We start from the raw sequence: 21,184 nt of genomic DNA, 5'->3' as shown, positions 1-21,184 counted from the left end.
CATACACACACTGCATGTTTAGGTGCTCAGAAGTTGTGTCACTGATGTGGTGCTTATACAAACATCACTTCTGTCTGTATATGCAGACAGATATGCCAAATGTTCTTGCCCTAGAGCAGATAACATCTTTGCATTTCTGCTCCGCATATACATTTCCCTTGCACTGCAATGCCTAACAGTAAACAGGAAAAGCATACTTTGTGATTACTTTTGCTGATGAAGGAGAAACTATTTTAATTTAGTTAAGAAACAGAGTAAAATATTCATGATTTTCCCCCAGCCTGCCAGTTTTAATAATTGGCAGGATGTTGTATGCCACCTACACCAACCCCTAATACCTGACAGCTTGTAACCAGCAGCATTTAATCACAGCTGACAACTGATAATCCATTTCTCAACACTGATGGATCATTGGTTTTTTCTTCTTCCTCGCCCCCCGTTTTTTTATTCTTTCATAATTTTGTTTTTGTCTCGATGTTTGACGCAGAGCTGTTTGGGGCTGTAAGATGAGATAATTTAATGTGAATTGCTTTTAAGAATCTCTTGGAACCCATCCACGGGTGTGAGTTGTCACAGGGTTGAGTTTCTAGATTGCCTACAAAGGATTCAGGAGACTTGATCTAAATTTATAAGGACACTGCTGCAGTAACTCTCACTTTGATGGCCGTCTTGGTGGCTATCATTTGTCGTCCATATGGCATGTTTGTGTGTGATATGCTCCTCCTGTACAGCATGTACCGAGGAAGATTTTTCTTTTCATTTTCCTTCGAAGTGTTGCTGCACAGAAGAAATTAAAGCATAGTGGGGTTTTTTTTGCTCAAAAAAGATAATTTTATTTGCAGATACCATGTTTGTATGAATAAAAAATCATTACAGTACATGCTGGTAGGTGTAAATAAATTGGTTTATTTGGTAATAAGATAATGATTTCCTGCATTATTTATAGTTGTCAACACTGGTCTATAAAAAAGGGAGGCCGATTCTGTTTAGTCCCTGGTTCAGAGGCAAAATAAAGTGGGCTGAAACAAATAGCATCCAATTGTTTTACTCACAGATATGAATGTTTTTCTTGCATCGCCTCGAGCAAGAGCAGTTATTAACATGAGTCATTTTCATACTTGTAATAATGAATGCCTGACTGCATAGCATATGCATTCATTTTGAACAGTAACAGACTGACCTGACATTGAGTTTATTTATTATATGGTGGTCTATGCAGGCAGAAAACATGTGACTGTGATTTAGATATTAGACTAAGAAGAATATGTGTAACATTTATTACCCCTTCTCAAGAGCACATTTTGACCTGTGATATTTTGTTGGGAAGTGAGTCAACCTAATAAAATATTTCTTGCACTTTAGTTTAAGTATGTTAACATGTATGTAAAAACAATTATTCCCAGGGTGCACCGCAGTTTTCAGAAAAAAAGAAATGTGCATTAATGGTGAAGGTAGCATTGCTACAAATTCTGTACAAAACCTGAAAATTGTCAAGGAACACAACGTTTTATGATTATAAATTGTCAATATGATAAGTTCGTTATTTCATTGTGTATTTGTTGTCTTTATAATATATATTAAGACTTTATCAAATGGTCACTACTGAGGTAAATACAGGGTGATACTCAGGGTGCGATTTGCCGGGGGGGATGCGTGGGATTACCCCCTTTCTGGTCTACGTATCCCTGCCTCTGCTGAATTATTTTTTAATTTTTTCTCAAAGTGATCAGTGCTACTTCACCAATAGATCATTATATACCTAAAATAGAAGTATTTTAAACTAAGTGAAGCGCTCTAACGTGAACAGTCTATAGTGCAATAGAACGATAAAATCCGAGCTTCAGTTGCTGGTTGTATTTAGCCACTACAGAGCTCTGGGACGCCGGCTGCCAGCGGCAGTTGTTTAGCTGCCAATAGGTGACTGTGAGCCGGGTACAGGCACCGCCAGAGGATGCTCCTTTCAGGGGCCATGGTAGTTAAGTTTAGCCAGAAAAAGTGAGCGTCATGCGTCGATGAAGTTAAGTTTAGGCACTAAAACGACTCGTTAAGTTCAGGAATAAGATCGTGGTTTGGATTAAAACACTCCCGCAGAACAAACAAGCGTTTCCTGGGTGAAAGTATTCTTTTTTTCACCGCGAAGTGAACTCCGCTCTCCGGCTTGAAAGCGTGTTTTCCATTGAATATTGAAGTGCATATTTAAGTGTTTTGGCATGCCTGGCCGAGTGGCACTATATCCATGGTATTGCAAGGGGGATTTAATTCTTGCATGTTTTGTTTTGATCTGCGTGATCAAAAAACATCTCCCTCTGCTTTTTTCACAAATCGCACACTGGTGATACCGAAAACATTAATAATATAGTTTCAATAAAGCCAAATTTATCCACCAGTTGTGAATGTGCCCAAAGTGAAGTATATAGGACTTACTTTTAAGTGATGGCTTATTGAAAATCATCAACCATCACCCAAAAATATATTAGTTTTTGTTGTTTCTATATGACTATTATTGTAATATGACTATTATTATTTTATTTATTCTACTTAAAATTAAAAAAAAACATTTTATTCTTTATTTCTTGGGTTTTACATATGGCTCCAAAAAAATAGATGTGTAACTGTAACAATAAAAGGACATTTCCACTGTTTGATAGAGAGCCAGTTAATGTTTTTTTGTTTATTGCCCAAAGGAACTATGAAAGCCATTGTTTTTTTCCTGCATCAGACTGTTATTTGGCTAAATGTATGTCATAGATAGATGCTGGGACAGAGAGTAGTAGTCGCTAGACAATGATTTGTTCTGAAGAAATCACTTCCCAAAAGAAAACACTTCCCTAAGAGGTTGCCAAGCTCTTGCCAAATAAGCACTTACTGTACTTAAAGAGATAAATGACACAAAACCGCAGCCAAACACAAAAAAAAAAATATCTTCCATCAATCAGAATCAAGTTGATTTTCTCCAGTTCACTCTCACTGTTGCTCAGCCTTTTAAGAAAGATTGATGCCTCCATGTAAATAAATCCAAGACAGAGTGAAAAGTGATGCAAATACAAGGCTTTCCTTAAATTGATACCATAGTTCTTATACTGCATGCACATAATTTACAGCTTCAGTTAACACCTAATCAGCCAGTGAGATCGGATGAACATCACCAAGGCAACTAATCTTGAATATATTGTCGTTGTCCTCAGGTGATTCAGACCATCAGTGCAGTGGATAAGGACGAACCTCTGAGTGGTCACCGCTTTTATTTCGCCCTGGCTGCACCTGTTGCCGGCAACCTCAACTTCACCCTGCGAGATAACAAAGGTCTGTGTTGTTCCTCAGAATTACCTGGTGTTACTGTTATTTTGTGATTGTCTGTAGTTAAAATGTATTCTTTATTTATCTGCAATTTTTTTTTTTAAAAGCACTGAATTCAGTTTTATCAAAAAAATACATTAGAAGATATTAAAAGTAAAATGTCAGATATTTTTCTGCTGTCAGTAATATATATATTATATGAAGCTTTTTTTGAGTTAGGCAAATCAAATTGATATCTTCCAAAATAACACTCCTTTTAGTGGACTTTGCATACATTTATGCACCAAACGAGAACTGTGGATTTTGTCCCCCATCATTAAATTTAAACCTCAGTAAGGATGGGATATTTAAATTGGCCCGTATCAACAGTGACCAATTTAAATTTAACTACTAAACGTCTACTTCCTTGTCAATGCTCCACGTGTCAGATCAACCTGGTTGCTTTCAGCTTATAAATTAAAAAACTCCATTGAGAAAATTGCCAGGGGGCCATCGGAGTCTGTAAAGGGTGTTGGTCAAGTTAGGTACGGTCTATTTGCTGCCTACTTCCTTTGAATTGAGCCTGGCAGCAATGCAATTGTCACTTTGGCCATTGCTCACTCTGGCTCTCTATATCTGCCCTGCATCTGGACATAATCTACTCTGCAATCTGACTCTGGAGAAGAAGTACAGAGTCACTGGTGCCCTGCAGCGTGCCTAGCCGTGCCAAATGAAACCATAATTCTGACAATGCCCTCGCTATCCTTTTTTTGTAATTGTTCATCAAAATTGAATGCAAAAAACAAACTTCCTTCTGCAACTGGAGCACATATGAGATTTGTGCCACAATCCACCACATTAGGGTCTCCATGTACTATATCACAGAATAACTTTAACCTTAACACGCAGACTGAAAACTGCCTTTGTACCATAATGATTTGCTTACCACCTACACGCAAGGCAGTGGGCGGATGAAGAAAAGGAGCTGCTCTTGTAGGAAAACTTTGCACATAGCTTTGAAAACACATCAGAATTGTGCCCGACTCCATCATAAAAACGTATAGAGCTGATACAGGTAAATGCCCTGCGTTGAGTGTTTTGTTTGAGCTCGGCTAAGGCTGCCATGTTACATCTCAGAGGTAGCAGCAGCAGCCACGTTGTGCCACAGTAGTTCATGTGAGTGCAGCCATGTGTTACATGATGAACTGGATGTTTAATGGTAACCTCTAAGCAGATTATAGCTAGTTGGCTGGAAGAGAGTTGAGAGTTTTGATAAAGATGTGAACATACGTTTACCTTGGTTTCAATATGTTGAGATTACATACCAATCAGGGGTGTAATGGTCATAAGCGTGGGGACGGTGGGTTACGCGTACCTATTAGATTTCGTCATGAGTCATTTTGTACTCACCACTTTTTTTGAAAACCTCGAGCTCAGTTTAGTTAAAAAAAAAAGTTCATAACACATATAATTCTTGAGCGACAGATGCCAACAAATCCACAAAAATCTCTATCCCCACAGGGCAGGCACAGACACAGACGTTCTGCTGCCGCGCTGGCTACACGCTTCTCTGTTCACAACACTGCAACAACTTTTTTTTTGGAAAACTTAAGGCTTTCTTCTTCATAAAACGTGTCTGACATGATCACATTTTTGTATACATCTTTATTCATTTACATTAGTAAGCTACAGGACAGCGTCTTTCAAAACATGACCTGCACGAAAGAGAAAAAAAAAATCAATGCGTCATCGTACCCAGCACTTCTGAAAATGCACTTCCGAATGCATTTCTGTCCCCAGCACATTTCAAACCAAACTGACGTCCATAGTAATGGTAAGTAAAAGTCACAAGTTCGGTTTATACCCCGGTTTAGGAGTCATGGTTCGGTGCGTGTTCAGTACAGCTGAAAAAAAAAATAATGCTACATAAAACATGTGCATTAGGAGGAGTGTTTCAGTTCCATTTTGGCTATATTTAAATCATGAGAAAAAAAAGTGCCCTGGTTTATTGGCATTTCTTTATTAAACCAATCACAATCGTCATGGGCAGCGCTAAGCACAAGACAGAGCCACAGTGGTGGAATATGTGTACGTTCAAAAGTTGTTTTAGTCGTGAAACAGAAAACTCATTGAGAAAAACAGAAAACAGATTGGACAGATAGTCTAGCTAGCTGTCTGGCTTTACCCTGCGGAGATCTGAGGAGCAGTTAACCATAGTCCTCAGAAATCCACCGGAGTTTAAAATTCAAACAAAGAAAGAGGAAGGTACCGGACATCGGGCTGAAAAGACTGAAATCTGGCGGAATTTCCGACAGCAACGGAACAGTCCCGGAATTGAAACATCGTGGACATAGACTACAGTGTGACTGACTTGCACACTGATCCCGCTTGGTGTTTTAACCTCAGTACATGTTGCTAACAGTGTACGGCTAAAAGTTTTGCATGCTTGTGAACTCTGGTTCCATATTACGTGCATCATTCTAAATACCGTGTATTCTGCGTGCAGCTGTGTGCACCGGGCCGTGACCCCTGTACTGTGACGGTTCGGTACGAATACAGGAACCGTTACAGCCCTATTTTAAACCCATCACTGTTGTCACCAACCAGCTGTGTGTTTTTTTCCTAACACGTTAGAACACTTTTGTTGATTTGTCTAATGTGGCATTTACAAGATAACCCATCTCTATATTCATTTTTACCTTGTTCTTAGATTCAAAGAGCAATCTGAACATTGTTCCTTCAAGGCGAAATCTACAGTTCAAGTGTGACGGCTCAATTTGAAAGTGCTTTTCAATCTATTGAAGTATTTGTCATGAAATGGCTCTTTTTTTTTTTAGCTGGTGTAATAACATATTGTTCTCCTCTGGCTGCCTCTTTCTCTCTCATAACGCTAAGGGAGACAAGATTTCATATAAGATTTTTTTCCACCAAACCAAAGCTGTTATTAGCCAACAGGTGGTCAAGACCGGGAGAGGCGCTGCAGTGTGTCATATAATGAATTGTGTTAATGACACCATCTGTTGGCATTCCTGCTTTTAATACTGTAAAATCATTTCAAACTGCACAGCAATCATTACACAATAGAAGCTAAGCCTCCTGCCAGTCATATATATATATATATATATATATATATATATGAAGTTCAGTGTTCATTTGAAACCAATAAACAAGCAAATTAAACACATCTCTCCAGGCTACTTTCTTAAAAGTCTGACCGATGTATGTTGTTACTCTACTTTGCAGACAACACAGCGTCCATACTGACGAAGCGAGGCGGTTTCAGGAGACGGGAGCAAGCTGTGTATCGGCTGCCGGTGTTGATTGTGGACAGCGGAAGTCCTGCCCTCAGCAGCACAAACACACTCTCAGTGCGAGTGTGTGACTGTGACTCTGACGGCGTGGCCTTGTCTTGTGGAGCTGTGGCCTACACCGCGACTGGCCTGAGCACCGGCGCCCTCCTGGCTATTTTAGGCTGCATCATCACACTTCTGGGTAAGATCTATACAACCTCAGTGTCAGAGGTAACAATTACTGTATATGCGCTTTTTTATGTAGCTAAAGAGGTTAGTATAAAGCTCAGAGTGATCATTATTGTAGAGGTGATCTTTTCACAGCTTTGGCCACTAACCCTGTCAGATATTAAGACATTTTATTCAACAATTTAATTGTAGTTACTCATCAATATGCTTAAGAATTTTAGTGTTTTATTTTGGCAAGTTGGAACTTATTTCAAGTGTTTTATATACAGTTTGGCAGTTTATTCTATAAGATAAACAATATTTATCACTAACATTTAGTGGAGTAGAAGTATAAATTAGTATATACTGTAATAGTAATACCCAAGTAAAGTATACCTACCTCAACATTGTGCTGAAGTACAATACTTCTACCACTGCCCGCTGTCCTCAGATCTCAGCTATTAAGAAACAATTAAAAGAATTTACCTCAGTTCAGTTTAATGCCTTAATTCGCATTTAATGTCAATACAATTACAGCATATTGGTAGATGGCAACAGCACATAATCAGTCATTAGCAACAAGCTAAAAGCTAAGACATCTAGTAGTAGAGCTGCAGTATAGCAATAAAACAACCAGCAGTATCAGCAGCTATTAGCTACTGATGTTGCAAAACACACAAATCCCACCTGAAAGAGCCAAGGCATCGACTGTCGATGTAGATATTACTTAGGGGTGTGAATCTTCACTGGTCTCACGGTTTGATTCGACTACAATTATCCTGTCAAATTCCAGGCGGCAGATATATATGAACTCCCTATAAATGATACTTATATATATGATACTATATATGATACTTATTGTATCTGCTCTTGAAAAATAAACTTCCTGATTGTAGCGTAGTCTGAACACAGCAGACGACCGACAAAAGGCAAAAACAAAAAAAACAGCGACTGGAAAATCAACAAGTAACATCATTAGAGAATAATCAATTATGGTCTGTCACTGCATCGATGCAGAATCTTCCAGGTCTGCATCGCAATGCATCGATGCAATGATTCACTTCAACGCCCCTAATATTACTGTAGCAAATATTATGCACTGAGAAGTGAAGCAGTGATCAGTATAGCCTTTGTAGAGAGTTGCTGCAGTCACACATTTCTAACAACAAAGCAGGAACACAATAGTTTAGGCTTGAAGTGTGTGTATGTAGCCAAGTCGATTAGCCCTAACAGCTAATATGACAGACAACAAGCGATACCAAATCACTGAATGCCGGACAAAGCAGCAGCAGGAAGCACTACACGAACCTTATGCATGTTAAATATGACCAGCAGCGGCGCTGACGGCAGAAAGTTTCTGCGGCAGCTACTGATAGTAAGCAAATCACATTAGGGACTGAAAATGATTAGGGAGGGGGCAGAATCTTCAAGAACCAACCCAGTGTTACTTATAACTTCTCTGGAACTTCCCATTGACTTAAAGTGCTCATATTATGCTCATTTTCAGGTTTATAATTGTATCTAGAGGTTGTACCAAAATAGGTTAACATGGTTTAATTTTCCAAAATAAAAACTACTTTTGGTTTTACTGCACATTGCTGCAGTTTCTCTTTTCACCCTGTGTGGTGAGCTCTCTGTTCGCACATGCGCAGTAGCTAGGTAAGGACTACTAGTCAGTCAGAAGCAGAGCATGAGGGAGTGCCATGCTAGCAGCTAGGCAAGCACTGTAACAACAATTTGTGTTACAAAGTGACGCACGTTTGTCACGGAAGTAAAGGCTGGACTACAACAGAGCTGTTTGGAGCAGTTTGTGAACAGTGTTTTCTGTTGGAGATGCTCCAACGCCCTTTGTGGTGGACTTTGGGCTTTTTCACTTTGGAAACCTATAACGTGCACAAAAAGATATATAACACAATAAAGGAAAGGGAAAAAGCCAAAAAGCATAATATGAGCACTTTTAAAGGAAAAACAAAACAGACACAATGCCCTCCTTTCCAATATCTCAAAATGATATAATAATGACAAGAATAACAAATGTACAAATATTCCAGCCACTCTCTATTTTTGAATATTAGGCTATGAAATAAAACAGAATATGAATGGAATCAGATGATGCTATAGCCTATGTTAAGATCAGATGATCATTATTTCTTGGAGGAATGAGTCTGGGATAATAACCCTTGCATGCTCTCCAATAAAATTCAGACTACTCTTCTTTCAGCAGAAAGAAAAAATGCAAGCCCTCCTCTTTCTCTGACCCATAATAATGTTTGTAGAGTCCCTAAGCAAATCAAAAGAGTGGGCAGGGCGTTGATAGCTTAAATAGACTAGCATTACTTTCGAGTTGTCTGTCTGAAGTAGTTCGCAGGCTTCGTTGCAGCTGGAATATATTTAAGCCAACAATCTTTACGGTTTGGATTTAAGTTCATATTTAAGATAGATAGATGTCAGCTACAGAGTGCTGCACTACCTCAGTATTACCAACCTATTCAGACTCATCTTCGCTATTATGCAAAATGCATAATAGGCAGGTGAATGTATGAGGAAAGCTTTGCCAAAAACAGAGTTGCATTTTGAGGTCTTGCACATGTCAAACCTGGAGGGAGATATCTTCCCGTCATATTTCCTCTTTGGTAGATACATGTGACCGAGGTCAGCCAGCTCTGAATAGTAGCCTGGCTGTTCACAAGTAAAATACCACTGAAATCCTGCCAACAGGATCATTTAACTAGAGTCGGCATACTGGGTTTTGGAGGAGTATTTCTATTTTTGCCTGCGTGTTTATCTGGACCCAGTAGATAATACAAACATATTCTATGGGTCTGATGGAATATGTGATCACCCAAGGCTTTTACCTTGACTTTATTGAAGATATTTAATTCTGTTTGACAAATGCAAGACATTTGTCAGACTGGCTGTGATGGCATTACATTTACTTGATTGGACACTTAAATAAACATAAGGTTTTTATACTTTATGTTTAAGTATCCAGCAGGGTTTGTTTTAACCCTTTTTTTGCCAGTTATGATTATGTGTAATTTATGTGACAGTGCTCCTCTTGCGTTTGAGCACACTATACTGAAAAATATAGTGTAATTTCATTGAGAGGAATGCAGTACCCGAAGGAAGGCAGCCTGAATCAGTGATTAGAGTTTAGATTTTAAATAATTTTCCCTCCTAAAAGTAGCTTCTCATGGGGCCTTCCCCCAGATACTTTTCAGTGTATTTTATATAGAGTAGTAGTATACTGAATATAGTATTTCATCGAGGTCATAGAGAGAAGTACTGTATGGAATACTGTATTTCAAGGACAGGCACTCCTCTACTTCTGTTTTCTAGTGTAATACCAAGATGTAAGCAAAGAGACTTGTAAATGAGAATTCATTAACATAACCTTAAAGATGATGCAGCACTGAGCTGTCACATCCCGGCTGCATTATTGCTCATAAAACCCACAGACAAAGCGTCGTAGTTTAACGCTTAGGTGATCTTCATTGAAAGCTGAAGAGGATCTAAACGGCATAACCGAAATGAGTTCTTTGATGGGGTCAACTTTGCTTTTTATTCCAGCCCTTGAAGTTTGCCCTCCTTGTGTTGCAACAGAGAATACTTTTCTTGGTAAATGAAAACTTCAAAAGAGCAACAGGGGGAAATATGTGGCGCTGCAACCCTGAACTCAGCATCGCTAATGAAAGCTGGCTCTATTCTGCACGGCATGGCCTGAGGCCACAGGCTTAGAACTAATGGCCTCCAGTTTAATATACCTCCAAGTCGCCATTTGTGTGTGTGTGTGTGTGTGTGTGTGTGTGTGTGTGTGTGTGTGTGTGTGTGTGTGTGTGTGTGTGTGTGTGTGTGTGTGTGTGTGTGTGTGTGTGTGTGTGTGTGTGTGTGTGTGTGTGTGTGTGTGTGTGTGTGTGTGTGTTTGTGTGTCTCGCGTGCGTGCGTGTCCTTAGTTGTCCCCATCAGTCTGTTTTGCTCAATTGGATCAGCCTCTTTCCTTCTTTTCTCTGTTTCCTCTTTGTGCATATCCCTCCCCCCCCTCCCTTCTTCCCTTGTATTAACAGCCCATGTGTGATCCTTTATTCTGATCTTCCTTGATGCTCTTCCATCAAGACCTCTTTCAATCTGTAGGTAGCAATTGAGGCTGTGATTGCATGTGATTGTGTTGTTTTGGATAAGACATGAGCCAGAATAAGACCCAAGCTGCTGTCGTTCTCAGATGCTGTCTTGGTGGAGTATTCAGATCTTTTACTTAAGTACAAGTAGTAATACTTCAGTATAAACATACTCTATTACATGAGTACTTGAGTAAAATTACAAAAGTATTACCATCAAAATATACTTAAAGTAAAAGTACTCAGATGCAGAATGGCTCATTTCAGAAAAAACATATATTATATTATTGGATTCTAATTAGTGATACATTAATGTTTTCATCTCATTAATGTTACAGCTGGTAAAGCTAGAGCTGTCATGTCAATGTCAACTACTTTACATACTTCTGGGTATCTTAACATGTAATATTATATTGTAAGCTATGAATTGATTTATATTTTGTATTAATAATCTGAATCTGCAAAGTAACTAAAGCTTTCAAATACATATAGGGAAGCGAAAAGTACAGTATCTCCCTCTAAAATGTTGAAAATAGAAAAGTAAAAATACTCTTAATCTGTATCTTTTTCTCCTCCATCACACACTCTTTCCTGCAGCAATGATTCTAGTTAGCTGTCGCCAGTCTAATAACTATAGTACAATGGTGCGAGTGGAGAGCGCTTCAGAGCGCCACAGGATTCGTCAGTTGTGTCTAGGAGCTTCAATCACAATAGTTGATTCAAAGTGTGCAGTTTCCTTTAATCCACACAGAGCTGCATGCACATTAGCTTTGGCTCTACGTACTCATAAGCTAAGTGGTCATTAATCATAGGTTGATATTTTTAGATTTAATTACAGAGCTTGTCCTCTACTCCTCGCAGAAATATTTCTGAAAATGCACCGGTACAACTGTTTTTTGGTTTTTGTTGTTGTAAATGTCATTTAAAACCTTTTTTTAATGATACTGTCACTTTTGGATGATGCATCCAAACCACTGAGACGATCATTATCTTGTTAAGATCCAGTGCCTGTTTCCCCCAAGAACAGGTCAGGTATGGCTCAATCCTCCAGAGGGCCAATTAGGACATTACGTAGCACTCCAAATCTCCAGACAGTTATTTCTGTCTGAGTATTGCTTATCTGACTCATTCTATAAATCTACATGTCCATTCATCTGTCTTTTATTTTACCGTCTGTCTCCCGCTTTAGCCCCTCTGTCTGTGTCTCTATTTATGTGTCTGTATTCAGACGGCAGACAGTTTCTTTTTCTAGATCTGATCTTTAAGCTCCACTGTGCACATTGTAAGCTGCACATTTGTGTGTTTAAACTGTGTAATTATTTGATATCACACTGGTTGACATGCTAAAAATAAAAGAAGAAAAGGTAATCAGCCCTTTTTTTTACTTAGCGAGTCAATTAAGAGATTTGTCTTCATAATGACAGCCTGGCAAAAGCTAAAAAGACCTTGTGTTAGGGAATTGGGAGGAACAAAAATGTTAACAGCTTGCAGAAGGATACATAGAACAAAATAAAAACAAAAAAACAAGACAATAAAGAAGCACAAGCATATAATCTGGACAGATACACAGTGTGACAGATAACATCGGCAACAACAAAGAAACCATAAAATATGTTTGATTCATGCAGCAAACATACAGCAGCACTGATAAAGATGCCAATAACTTGGAGCATTTGTGTTTGAGGATTCTTATTGTTTCTATGCCCTTCATCAAGTTGCGGTGCATAATGCATTTTATTGCAATGTCATCCATGCAGGAGAGTGATATCTGTCATGTTGATGAGGTCGCATGAGAGCTAGTGATGGTTCAAATGAAGCTAGTCTATGTCCACAACGTTCCACTTCCGGGATTGCTCCAGTGCTGGCGGTAATTCCGCCGGATGTCCCTCTTTCAGCCGGATATCCATTACCTTCTGCTTTCTTTGTGTTGGAATTAGGGCTAAACAAGTTTGGAAAATAATCTAATTCCGACCAATTTTGCGATTGCGATTTAAAATGCTATTATTTTTTAAGCTCATTATCTGCTGTATTATTTAACAAAGACAAAAAAATTATTGTATGACTAACACACTTTTTTATTAGATGGATTAAACAAACTGTCCTTTACTGTGATTATATTGATTAAATTAGGCGATGCATGAATTTATATGAATGACATTGTTTATTTATAAACTACTTTAATCACAGTGACTGTTTTGTTAAACGTCCAGCCTTGTAATACAATGACATGTAATAATTACCATGACAACATAAAGCACTGACAAATAAGCCTGGTGTAAACGTTAATATTAAAGTCAGTAATCATGCATAAAAGCACTTTTTAAACACTGTCTGTGAACTTTACTGGACAGTCTTTAAATATGTATGTGCACAACGAGTATGGCAGTGCCAGCCACAGTGATCCTACGGCTTGACCACATCAGTTGTAGCAGCAGAAAATACTCCTTTTTTTCAGCTCCGCTGTGACTCTCTGTTCACAGTTTTTGTGTAAGCTTTGGTATGGCCACCTGGCTAAAATATGTGCGGAGGGCATGTTGTACCGCTCATCCAGTTTATTTATCAAAGCCGTCAGCCCAGGCTTGGTCACGTACTGAGGTGCATCCTTTCTTTCGCGATAAATTTAGTAGTAGTAGTATTATAGTAATTTCCATGTTCTGTTACTGAAGTATGTTCATACGGAGTTACACGGTCAGTGATTCCTGTCGGGTGGTATTTCGCTTACTTGACAGTTGACACCCTGGTGTTAGGCTTTTTAGCCATGCAATTATTGTACATGGCTTTGTGGTGTTTTTTTAAGTGGTGATAGAGGTTAGTGGTGTTGCCCCGTGAGGAAGCGACATTAGCAAGGCACATTTTACACAATATGTGACGGTTTGCAGAAACTTCGCAGCCTCTGTGATTAGAAAATCTAATTTTAGCATGTGGCAATTTAATTGCAAATGCAATTAATCGTTCAGCCCTAGCTGGAATTTTAAACTCTGGTGGATTTATGAGGACTATGGTTAACTGCTCCTCAGATCTCCTCCACGGTGCTGTGGAGGAAGGTCTGGCAATGCGAGACTAATCAGAACCTAACTGTGGCAGGATGCTCTGTCCAGTCAAATAAAGAGTTCTGAATGGCCTTAAGAAACAATTGACTGTACACTAATTTCTCAATAACAATCAGTTGACAAGTTATTTGTATTGATAGTTTGATTGAGCACACCTAATTATTGTGGGACATCCTTTTTCAACCTCAGCGACCACTGTGTGCTTTAAAGCTCCTGAAAACTTTAGTATTTCTTATGACATTGAATAGGAATGACGTTTAAGTAGCAAAAATCTAAGTTTAGAAAAGTGTATGTATATATATATATATATATATATATATATATATATATATATATATATATATATATATATATATATATATATATATATATACACTGTATATATTAATTGAGTTAAACAGGCAACATAAGCAGCAATTAAACAACTGTCATTATATTTTGATTTAAATGTTGCTAAATCCTGATTGGTGCATTGAAGTATGTGACATTACCTTGTACCAACTGAATTTAAATGCATAACAGAGTATTTTTTACAGTGTGGTATTAGTACTTTTACTTAAGTAAAGGATCTGAATACATCCTCCCCCACTGCTCATAACCAAATAACATAACCACAACTGTTGCAGAAAAGTTTAAAAATAAATCCTTCTTTTCTTTTCAGACAGTTGCTGATTGATACCTCTCTTAGAAATTGCACTGCAGCACAGAGACACAAAATGAGTGAATAATCACATCCACACAGCATGGAGAGAGAAAAAAATACTCTAATGAGAAAGTGCATTCAATGATGCATGTAAGAAAAGGGCAGCACAGAAAACTCACCTTGTTCATTATTGTTTGGACCGGGTAAATCTTTTAAACAATTCAATTACAGCAAAAAGCCTTTGTAACACTAAATTGATCTCCCTCGCTTCTGTTTTTCATTTAGTGTACATCATCAGTAAATGTGTTATGAAGAGTTGTATCAGGGTTTTGTGTCTTTGCTTAGCTGTCTGGGCTGGAAATCATTTCTTAAAGGACCCTTGGTACCTGACACAAACTCACTATTTGTATGCCCGGCCATCCACCTGCTCATCCTAGTAGGACGTGATTGGATGTTGGCCCGCTTCCAGTCTGTGACGCATCGTGAGATGCCTTCGAGGCATTAAACCCTAAAGAGCTTTGCTGGAAAGCACTAAGAATATTCTATTTCAATGTGCCACTTTGTAATTTCCTTTGGAGAAGCCCTAATGAATTGAATAAAAGAATGACTTGAGTTCTTGAAATTAAAGGAAACAATCTTCCACAGAAATGTTTGCCGTTCTATCTTAAAGCACTGAGAAAAAATGTTACAGTTATTAGCAGTGGTTGATAGACTGGAGGGACCATTCCAAGTATTTTGACAAAAACTGCTGCATGGTACCAGCAGTCACCAAATAGCCAACAGGAAGCTACCCATTCATCTCCTGCAGCCTTTCCATGTGACACTTCCCTCCCTTCCATCTCTTCCATTTGCTCCCTTATTAGAGGTTGTGAAGTGGTGTTTGAATTCGGTTCCTGGGCCTCTTTCTCAGCTGCCTGCAGGAGCTCGACGTCGAGGAGGAAAAGAAATATGGGCCCACGGAGCGATATTTCATTGGCACCAGTGTGACATTGATGGATAGAAGATCATTAGACATTTGCCAGTTTGCTTGGGCGTGGAGTTATTTTCAGCAATAATGTATGGGAGAGGGAACAGGGGCTGGAGGAAGGCTTCTGGTAAGATCTCAGAGGGACAGAGATTCCAGTTTGGTGGAGTTTTGTACTAGAAGTCTAGAAGCAAAGTGTAGGTGGTGGAAACCACAGAGGGGCACAATATATTACATTGCAGGTTTAGTTTTGTAAACTCTAATTGGATCCATAGTGCAGTGGTTTTCCAACCGTTTTAGTCAGATGTTCCGTCACAGCCCTGCCAAATGAGTTCAAATACCCCGCTCACTGACACCGCTGTCATGTTTCAAATTAGTTTTTTTTTTATTTGATTTTAAACATGATGCTATTTATCACTGACAATTACGTAAAAGTGGATATTGTTAAGCTTCAATAATGTACCATACAATTTAACTGTCGATTTAAGTTTAAGTTTTCATTTTTACCAGTATCATTTGGAGAGATTGAAGCTGGATGTTTTAACCAATTATCCATTACGTTCAGCAGTACCCCCTGGTGTACATGCACCCCTGGTTGGGAATCAGTTTCACACTGTATTCAGCAAGTCACATATCCCTGCATCTTTCCAGCTGACTGGCACAGAAAATGTGCACGTTGTCAGTCAATATTGACTCCAACATCTCTTCTCCCTTTCTCTGCAGTGATGGTTCTGCTAATTGTGACTATGCGTCGGAGGAGGAAGGAGCCTCTGATTCTCGAGGAGGAGAGGGACATCAGAGAGAACATTGTCCGCTACGACGACGAGGGTGGGGGAGAGGAGGACACAGAGGCCTTTGACATGGTTACTCTCCGCAACCTAAACGTCATCAGAGATCCCAACGTTAGGCGAGACGTCACACCAGATACTCCCACCTTCTTTCATTACCCATCAACTACTCGCCCATCCTATAAATCCCTACCAGACAACGTGGTGTTTCGAGAGTTTATTTGGGAGCGACTTAAGGATGCTGATGTGGACCCGTCAGCTCCCCCGTATGACTCTCTGCAGACATATGCTTTTGAAGGCAGCGGCTCTGTTGCAGAGTCACTAAGCTCTTTGGAGTCACTAAGTACAGACTCAGATCAGAACTATGACTATCTCAGCAACTGGGGACCACGCTTCAAAAAGCTGGCTGACCTGTATGGCAACAGTGACGGCACCAGTGTCTTCTCATAGCCCCTAAATGTCTCTCTTAACATTTCTCAGACTTATGGAAAAAAAAAAATAAGAGTAATTTATTGTCAGAGAAAATAATTTTGTCTGCCTTAGTGCATCAGAGGAAATAAATTCAAAGACAACACAAGAGAGATTGAAAAAAAACAACACTTTGACTTCAAAAGGTTTTTGGTTTGTTTACCTCCTTGTGTGGATTTTTTAAAAGCGTGACATGGTGAGTTTTGACACAGACTTCAAAAGTGGCTTGACTGAGGAGGAGACCTTGTGTGCAAAAGACATTAAAGGGTTCAGATTTTGGGCTCCAGTCCAAACATTGACTGCAGAATGCATACATATTGAAGCATTTTTACGGTGGGGCACCTGTCCTTTCATTCCAGCGATGGGCGCGGGCCCAGCACTCTGGCTTTGATGCATTCCTTTGTGCTATCTTTGTGCTGAAAAAAAACAAAAAACATTTCTCATGAAATGCTGTGTCCCCTGACGGCTAATCACAATTTATGTGTTTTTTTGTTGTTGTTTTTTTTGGTTGGGGATCAGGGTGATGAGAAGCTGTTTTTCATAAACATTTTTCACATTATTCATGGACTCATATCTCTCAACACATATGAAAAGTGCAGCTGCACTCATACAGTTTGAACAAGTAGTTGATGTGCTAAGGAAGTGATGTGAAGACATTAAGTTGTGCAAATAATAAAAAGAATGACACGTCAGTTTGTGGCTCCGCTGGGTGAAACAGGAGTATAGTAAGTATAATTTCTCTTATTCTCCTAACAATACATTTTGCAGATGTTGCAATGTAGTGTTTGTCAGAGTCTGTTTTTCTTCCACCTTTCTATTGACAAGTCCAATGTATGATTTCTGAGCTATAAAATGTCAGGATAAGGTTGATCTGCTTTTGTACGAGGCGGGGGGGGGAGGGGGTCCTGGGATCATCTGCTACATGAGGAGGCTATGTTGAAGGATCAGTCCTTGTTGTGCTTGATTCACGCCTTTTAGACTCTAGAAAAAATAATTTGTTTCTGAAGTGACAGTCCTTAACTGGGTGAAGTTTGTAAGTAAATGGATTTTGCTTCTGTAGTTTGCAGAGTCCAGCATACAGTATATTGCCATTCAGAAATGAAATCAATAATGTCCTTGGTTTGTTTGTTAATTGATGTTGAAAGGACACACTGTATGATAATTTGTTTTTCCAGCTTAAACAAATGATGTTACAATTGGGTGTTGACATGTACAACCAATATGTATTACTATTTATTTCGAAGAGGCAGAATTGTGCAAATGATGTTTTTATCCTTTTTGCTGAAAATAAAATTGACAGTTCAGTTCCTTAAAAGACTGAAGGGATTTCTTTCAGTCCATCTGAACATAGAGTCAATAAAGATTATTTCTGATAATAAACTACAACCACTACTAAAAAAAATAATCAATGATTAAAATAAAAATGGTACCTTGCTCTGTGCATTTGGGGAGCTCAAGGAACCAGAGAGCGGGAGGGAAGGGGATTTTTTTCTTTCATATCTTTTTGATGAGGCTTTTGTAGTTGAAAGGCCTGATCGAGACGCTCCACAGAGGCATGTGTGATGACTGTGAGGCTCACCGTCGGCCATCTGAGGAGCTTTACAAGTTAGCCAGGCCTTCGTCATGCAGTCAAAGAAAGCTCCATTAAAGTTGTTCTCAAATGCTGCACCTCATGTGACACCTGACATAAAAACACGTACAACAATGTGCATGTATGGTAAGTATGACACTATCTTCATCATTTTTTGAATAGAACCAGGAGATACTGAGCTCACGACTCCAAATGTCTCCTAAACAACATCTCCCCTACCTGCCAAAAGAGTTTTAAAAATGTTCATAATATTTTTCGGATTTTATATATTTATTTGACAGTTTTATGTAAATGAGATCTCCTGCAGGTGGTAATGAAAAGTAAGTACGCTCACTGTAGTTCTGTACTATACCTCAAGTACAATTTTGACATAATTTTTATATATATATATATAAAACAGGAAAGAATATATACAGTATGTTGAAAAAAAGTACAAAAAAAGTCATAGTATGTCGAAAAAAGTCAAAGTAGTATGTGAAAAAATTCATAAAAAAGTCATATTATATTATAGTATTGAAAAAAGTCAAAAAATAAGTCTGGTATAGTATGTTGAAAAAAGTAAAAGAAAGGTATAGTATTTCGAAAAAAGTAAAAAAAAAGGTCATAAAACGTCATTGTTGAATAACGTCATAGTATAAGTATAGTAAAAAAAAAGCACAAAAAAGTCATATATAGTATGTCAAAAAAAGTTAAAAAAAAAAGTCAGTATGTTGAAAAAAGGCAAGAAAGTCATAGTATAATATGTTGAAAAAGTCATAAGACATCCATAGTATAGTATGTGGAAAAAGTCATGAAAAAGTCATATAACATTATGTCGAATAACATCGTAGTATAGTATCTCGAACAAAAGCACAAAAAAGTCATAGTATAGTATGTGGAAAAAGTAGTAAAAAAGTCTGTATAGTTTGCCGAAAAAAGTTATAAAAAAGTCACAGTATAGTATGTCATAAAAAAAGTCATAGTAATACCTTTTGTTCCTAATTCTAGTATATATCTACAATTCCTAACCATCTCTATTCTAATCATTTGTACATAAGTTGGTAGCAAGCAGGTTTTAAACCCACAACCAGTGGGGTTGTCCAACCAGCATTCTATCACCTGACAGCTGTTTCAATGTGTATATGACTTCTTCACTTTCAAAGTAAGACCTTACAGTAAAGTTCACTGCTCCTTCAAAAGAATTGAACCCTCAACCACAAATCTTCACTACCTTATCTTGCTGAGCTTTTTGTGAAGCGTGAAATGCACTGGTTCGAAGTAGTATTTAGCGTTTACATTACTGAAGAGTCGAAAAAAGTCAAAGTATAGTATGTTGAAAAGTTATAATATAAAAAAAAAAAAATATAGTATAAAAAGTCAAAGTACAGTATGCCGAAAAAAGTTTAAAAAAGTCATAGTATAGTATCTCGAAAAAGTCCTAAAAAAGTCATAGTATAGTATCTCAAAAAAGTCCTACAAATGTCATAGTATAGTATGTCGAAAAAAAGTCATAGTATAGTATGTAAAAAAAAAGTCATAGTATAGTATGTCAGAAAAAGTAATAGAATGCCATAGTATAGTATGTCGAAAAAAAGTCATAGTATAGTATGTAAAAAAAAAGTCATAGTATAGTATGTCAGAAAAAGTAATAGAATGCCATAGTATAGTATGTCGAAAAAAAGTCATAGTATAGTATGTTGAAAAAAGTAAAAGAATGTCATAGTATAGTATGTCGAAAAATGTCAAAAAAAAGTAATAGTATGTTGAAAAAGTCTCATATTATAGTATGTTGAAAAAAGTAAAAAATGAAGTCTGGTATAGTATAAAAAGTCAAAGTACAGTATGCCGAAAAAAGTAAAAAAAAGTCATAGTATAGTATCTCGAAAAAGTCCTAAAAAAGTCATAGTATAGTATCTCGAAAAAGTCCTACAAATGTCATAGTATAGTATGTCAGAAAAAAGTCATAGTATAGTAGGTTGAAAAAAGTCATAGTATAGTATCTCGAAAAAGTCCTAAAAAAGTCATAGTATAGTATCTCGAAAAAGTCCTACAAATGTCATAGTATAGTATGTCAAAAAAAGTCATAGTATAGTATGTCAAAAAAAAGTCATAGTATAGTATGTCGAAAAAAAGTCATAGTATAGTAGGTCGAAAAAAAGTCATAGTATAGTATGTCAAAAAAAAGTCATAGTATAGTATGTCAGAAAAAAAGTAAAAGAATGTCATAGTATAGTATGTCGAAAAAAAAGTAAAAAAAAGTCATAGTATAGTATGTCGAAAAAAGTAAAAGAATGTCATAGTATAGTATGTCGAAAAAAAGTACAAAAAAGTCATAGTATAGTATGTCAAAAAAAGTCATAGTATAGTATGTCAGAAAAAGTAAAAGAATGTCACAGTATAGTATGTCGAAAAAAAGTACAAAAAAGTCTGGTATAGTATGTCGAAAAAAGTACAAAAAAGTCTGGTATAGTATGTTGAAAAAGTCTCATATTATAGTATGTTAAAAAAAGTAAAAAATGAAGTCTGGTATAGTATAAAAAGTCAAAGTACAGTATGCTGAAAAAAGTTTAAAAAAAGTAATAGTATAGTATCTCGAAAAAGTCCTACAAATGTCATAGTATAGTATGTCAAAAAAAGTCATAGTATAGTAGGTCGAAAAAAGTCATAGTATAGTATGTCAAAAAAAGTCATAGTATAGTATGTTGAAAAAAGTAAAAGAATGTCATAGTATAGTATGTCAAAAAATGTCAAAAAAAGTAATAGTATGTTGAAAAAATCATAAAAAGTCATAGTATAGTATCTCGAAAAAGTCCTAAAAAAGTCATAGTATAGTATCTCGAAAAAGTCCTACA

At 37.5% G+C, this 21,184-nt stretch overlaps 1 protein-coding gene across 4 annotated transcripts in view; it reads left to right on the top strand.

The window, feature by feature from the left end:
• The window catches only part of LOC120552510 (cadherin-7-like), a 160,044-nt gene extending 143,251 nt beyond the window's left edge, over positions 1–16,793 (top strand). For all 4 annotated transcript variants that reach the window (XM_039790630.1, XM_039790632.1, XM_039790631.1 and 1 more), the window contains 3 exons: positions 3,186–3,303; positions 6,520–6,768; positions 16,230–16,793. In XM_039790630.1, coding sequence (XP_039646564.1) covers positions 3,186–3,303; positions 6,520–6,768; positions 16,230–16,744 — 882 coding nt within the window. In that variant the 3' untranslated portion in view covers positions 16,745–16,793. The remainder of the gene's footprint in view (positions 1–3,185; positions 3,304–6,519; positions 6,769–16,229) is intronic.
• Positions 16,794–21,184: the final 4,391 nt, after the last annotated feature.

This window comes from Perca fluviatilis, chromosome 22, assembly GCF_010015445.1.
Source record: "Perca fluviatilis chromosome 22, GENO_Pfluv_1.0, whole genome shotgun sequence".
NCBI classification, from domain to species: domain Eukaryota; kingdom Metazoa; phylum Chordata; class Actinopteri; order Perciformes; family Percidae; genus Perca; species Perca fluviatilis.
The sequence above is the reverse complement of the archived record's forward strand: the minus strand, read 5'-3'. Positions and strand labels throughout refer to the sequence as shown.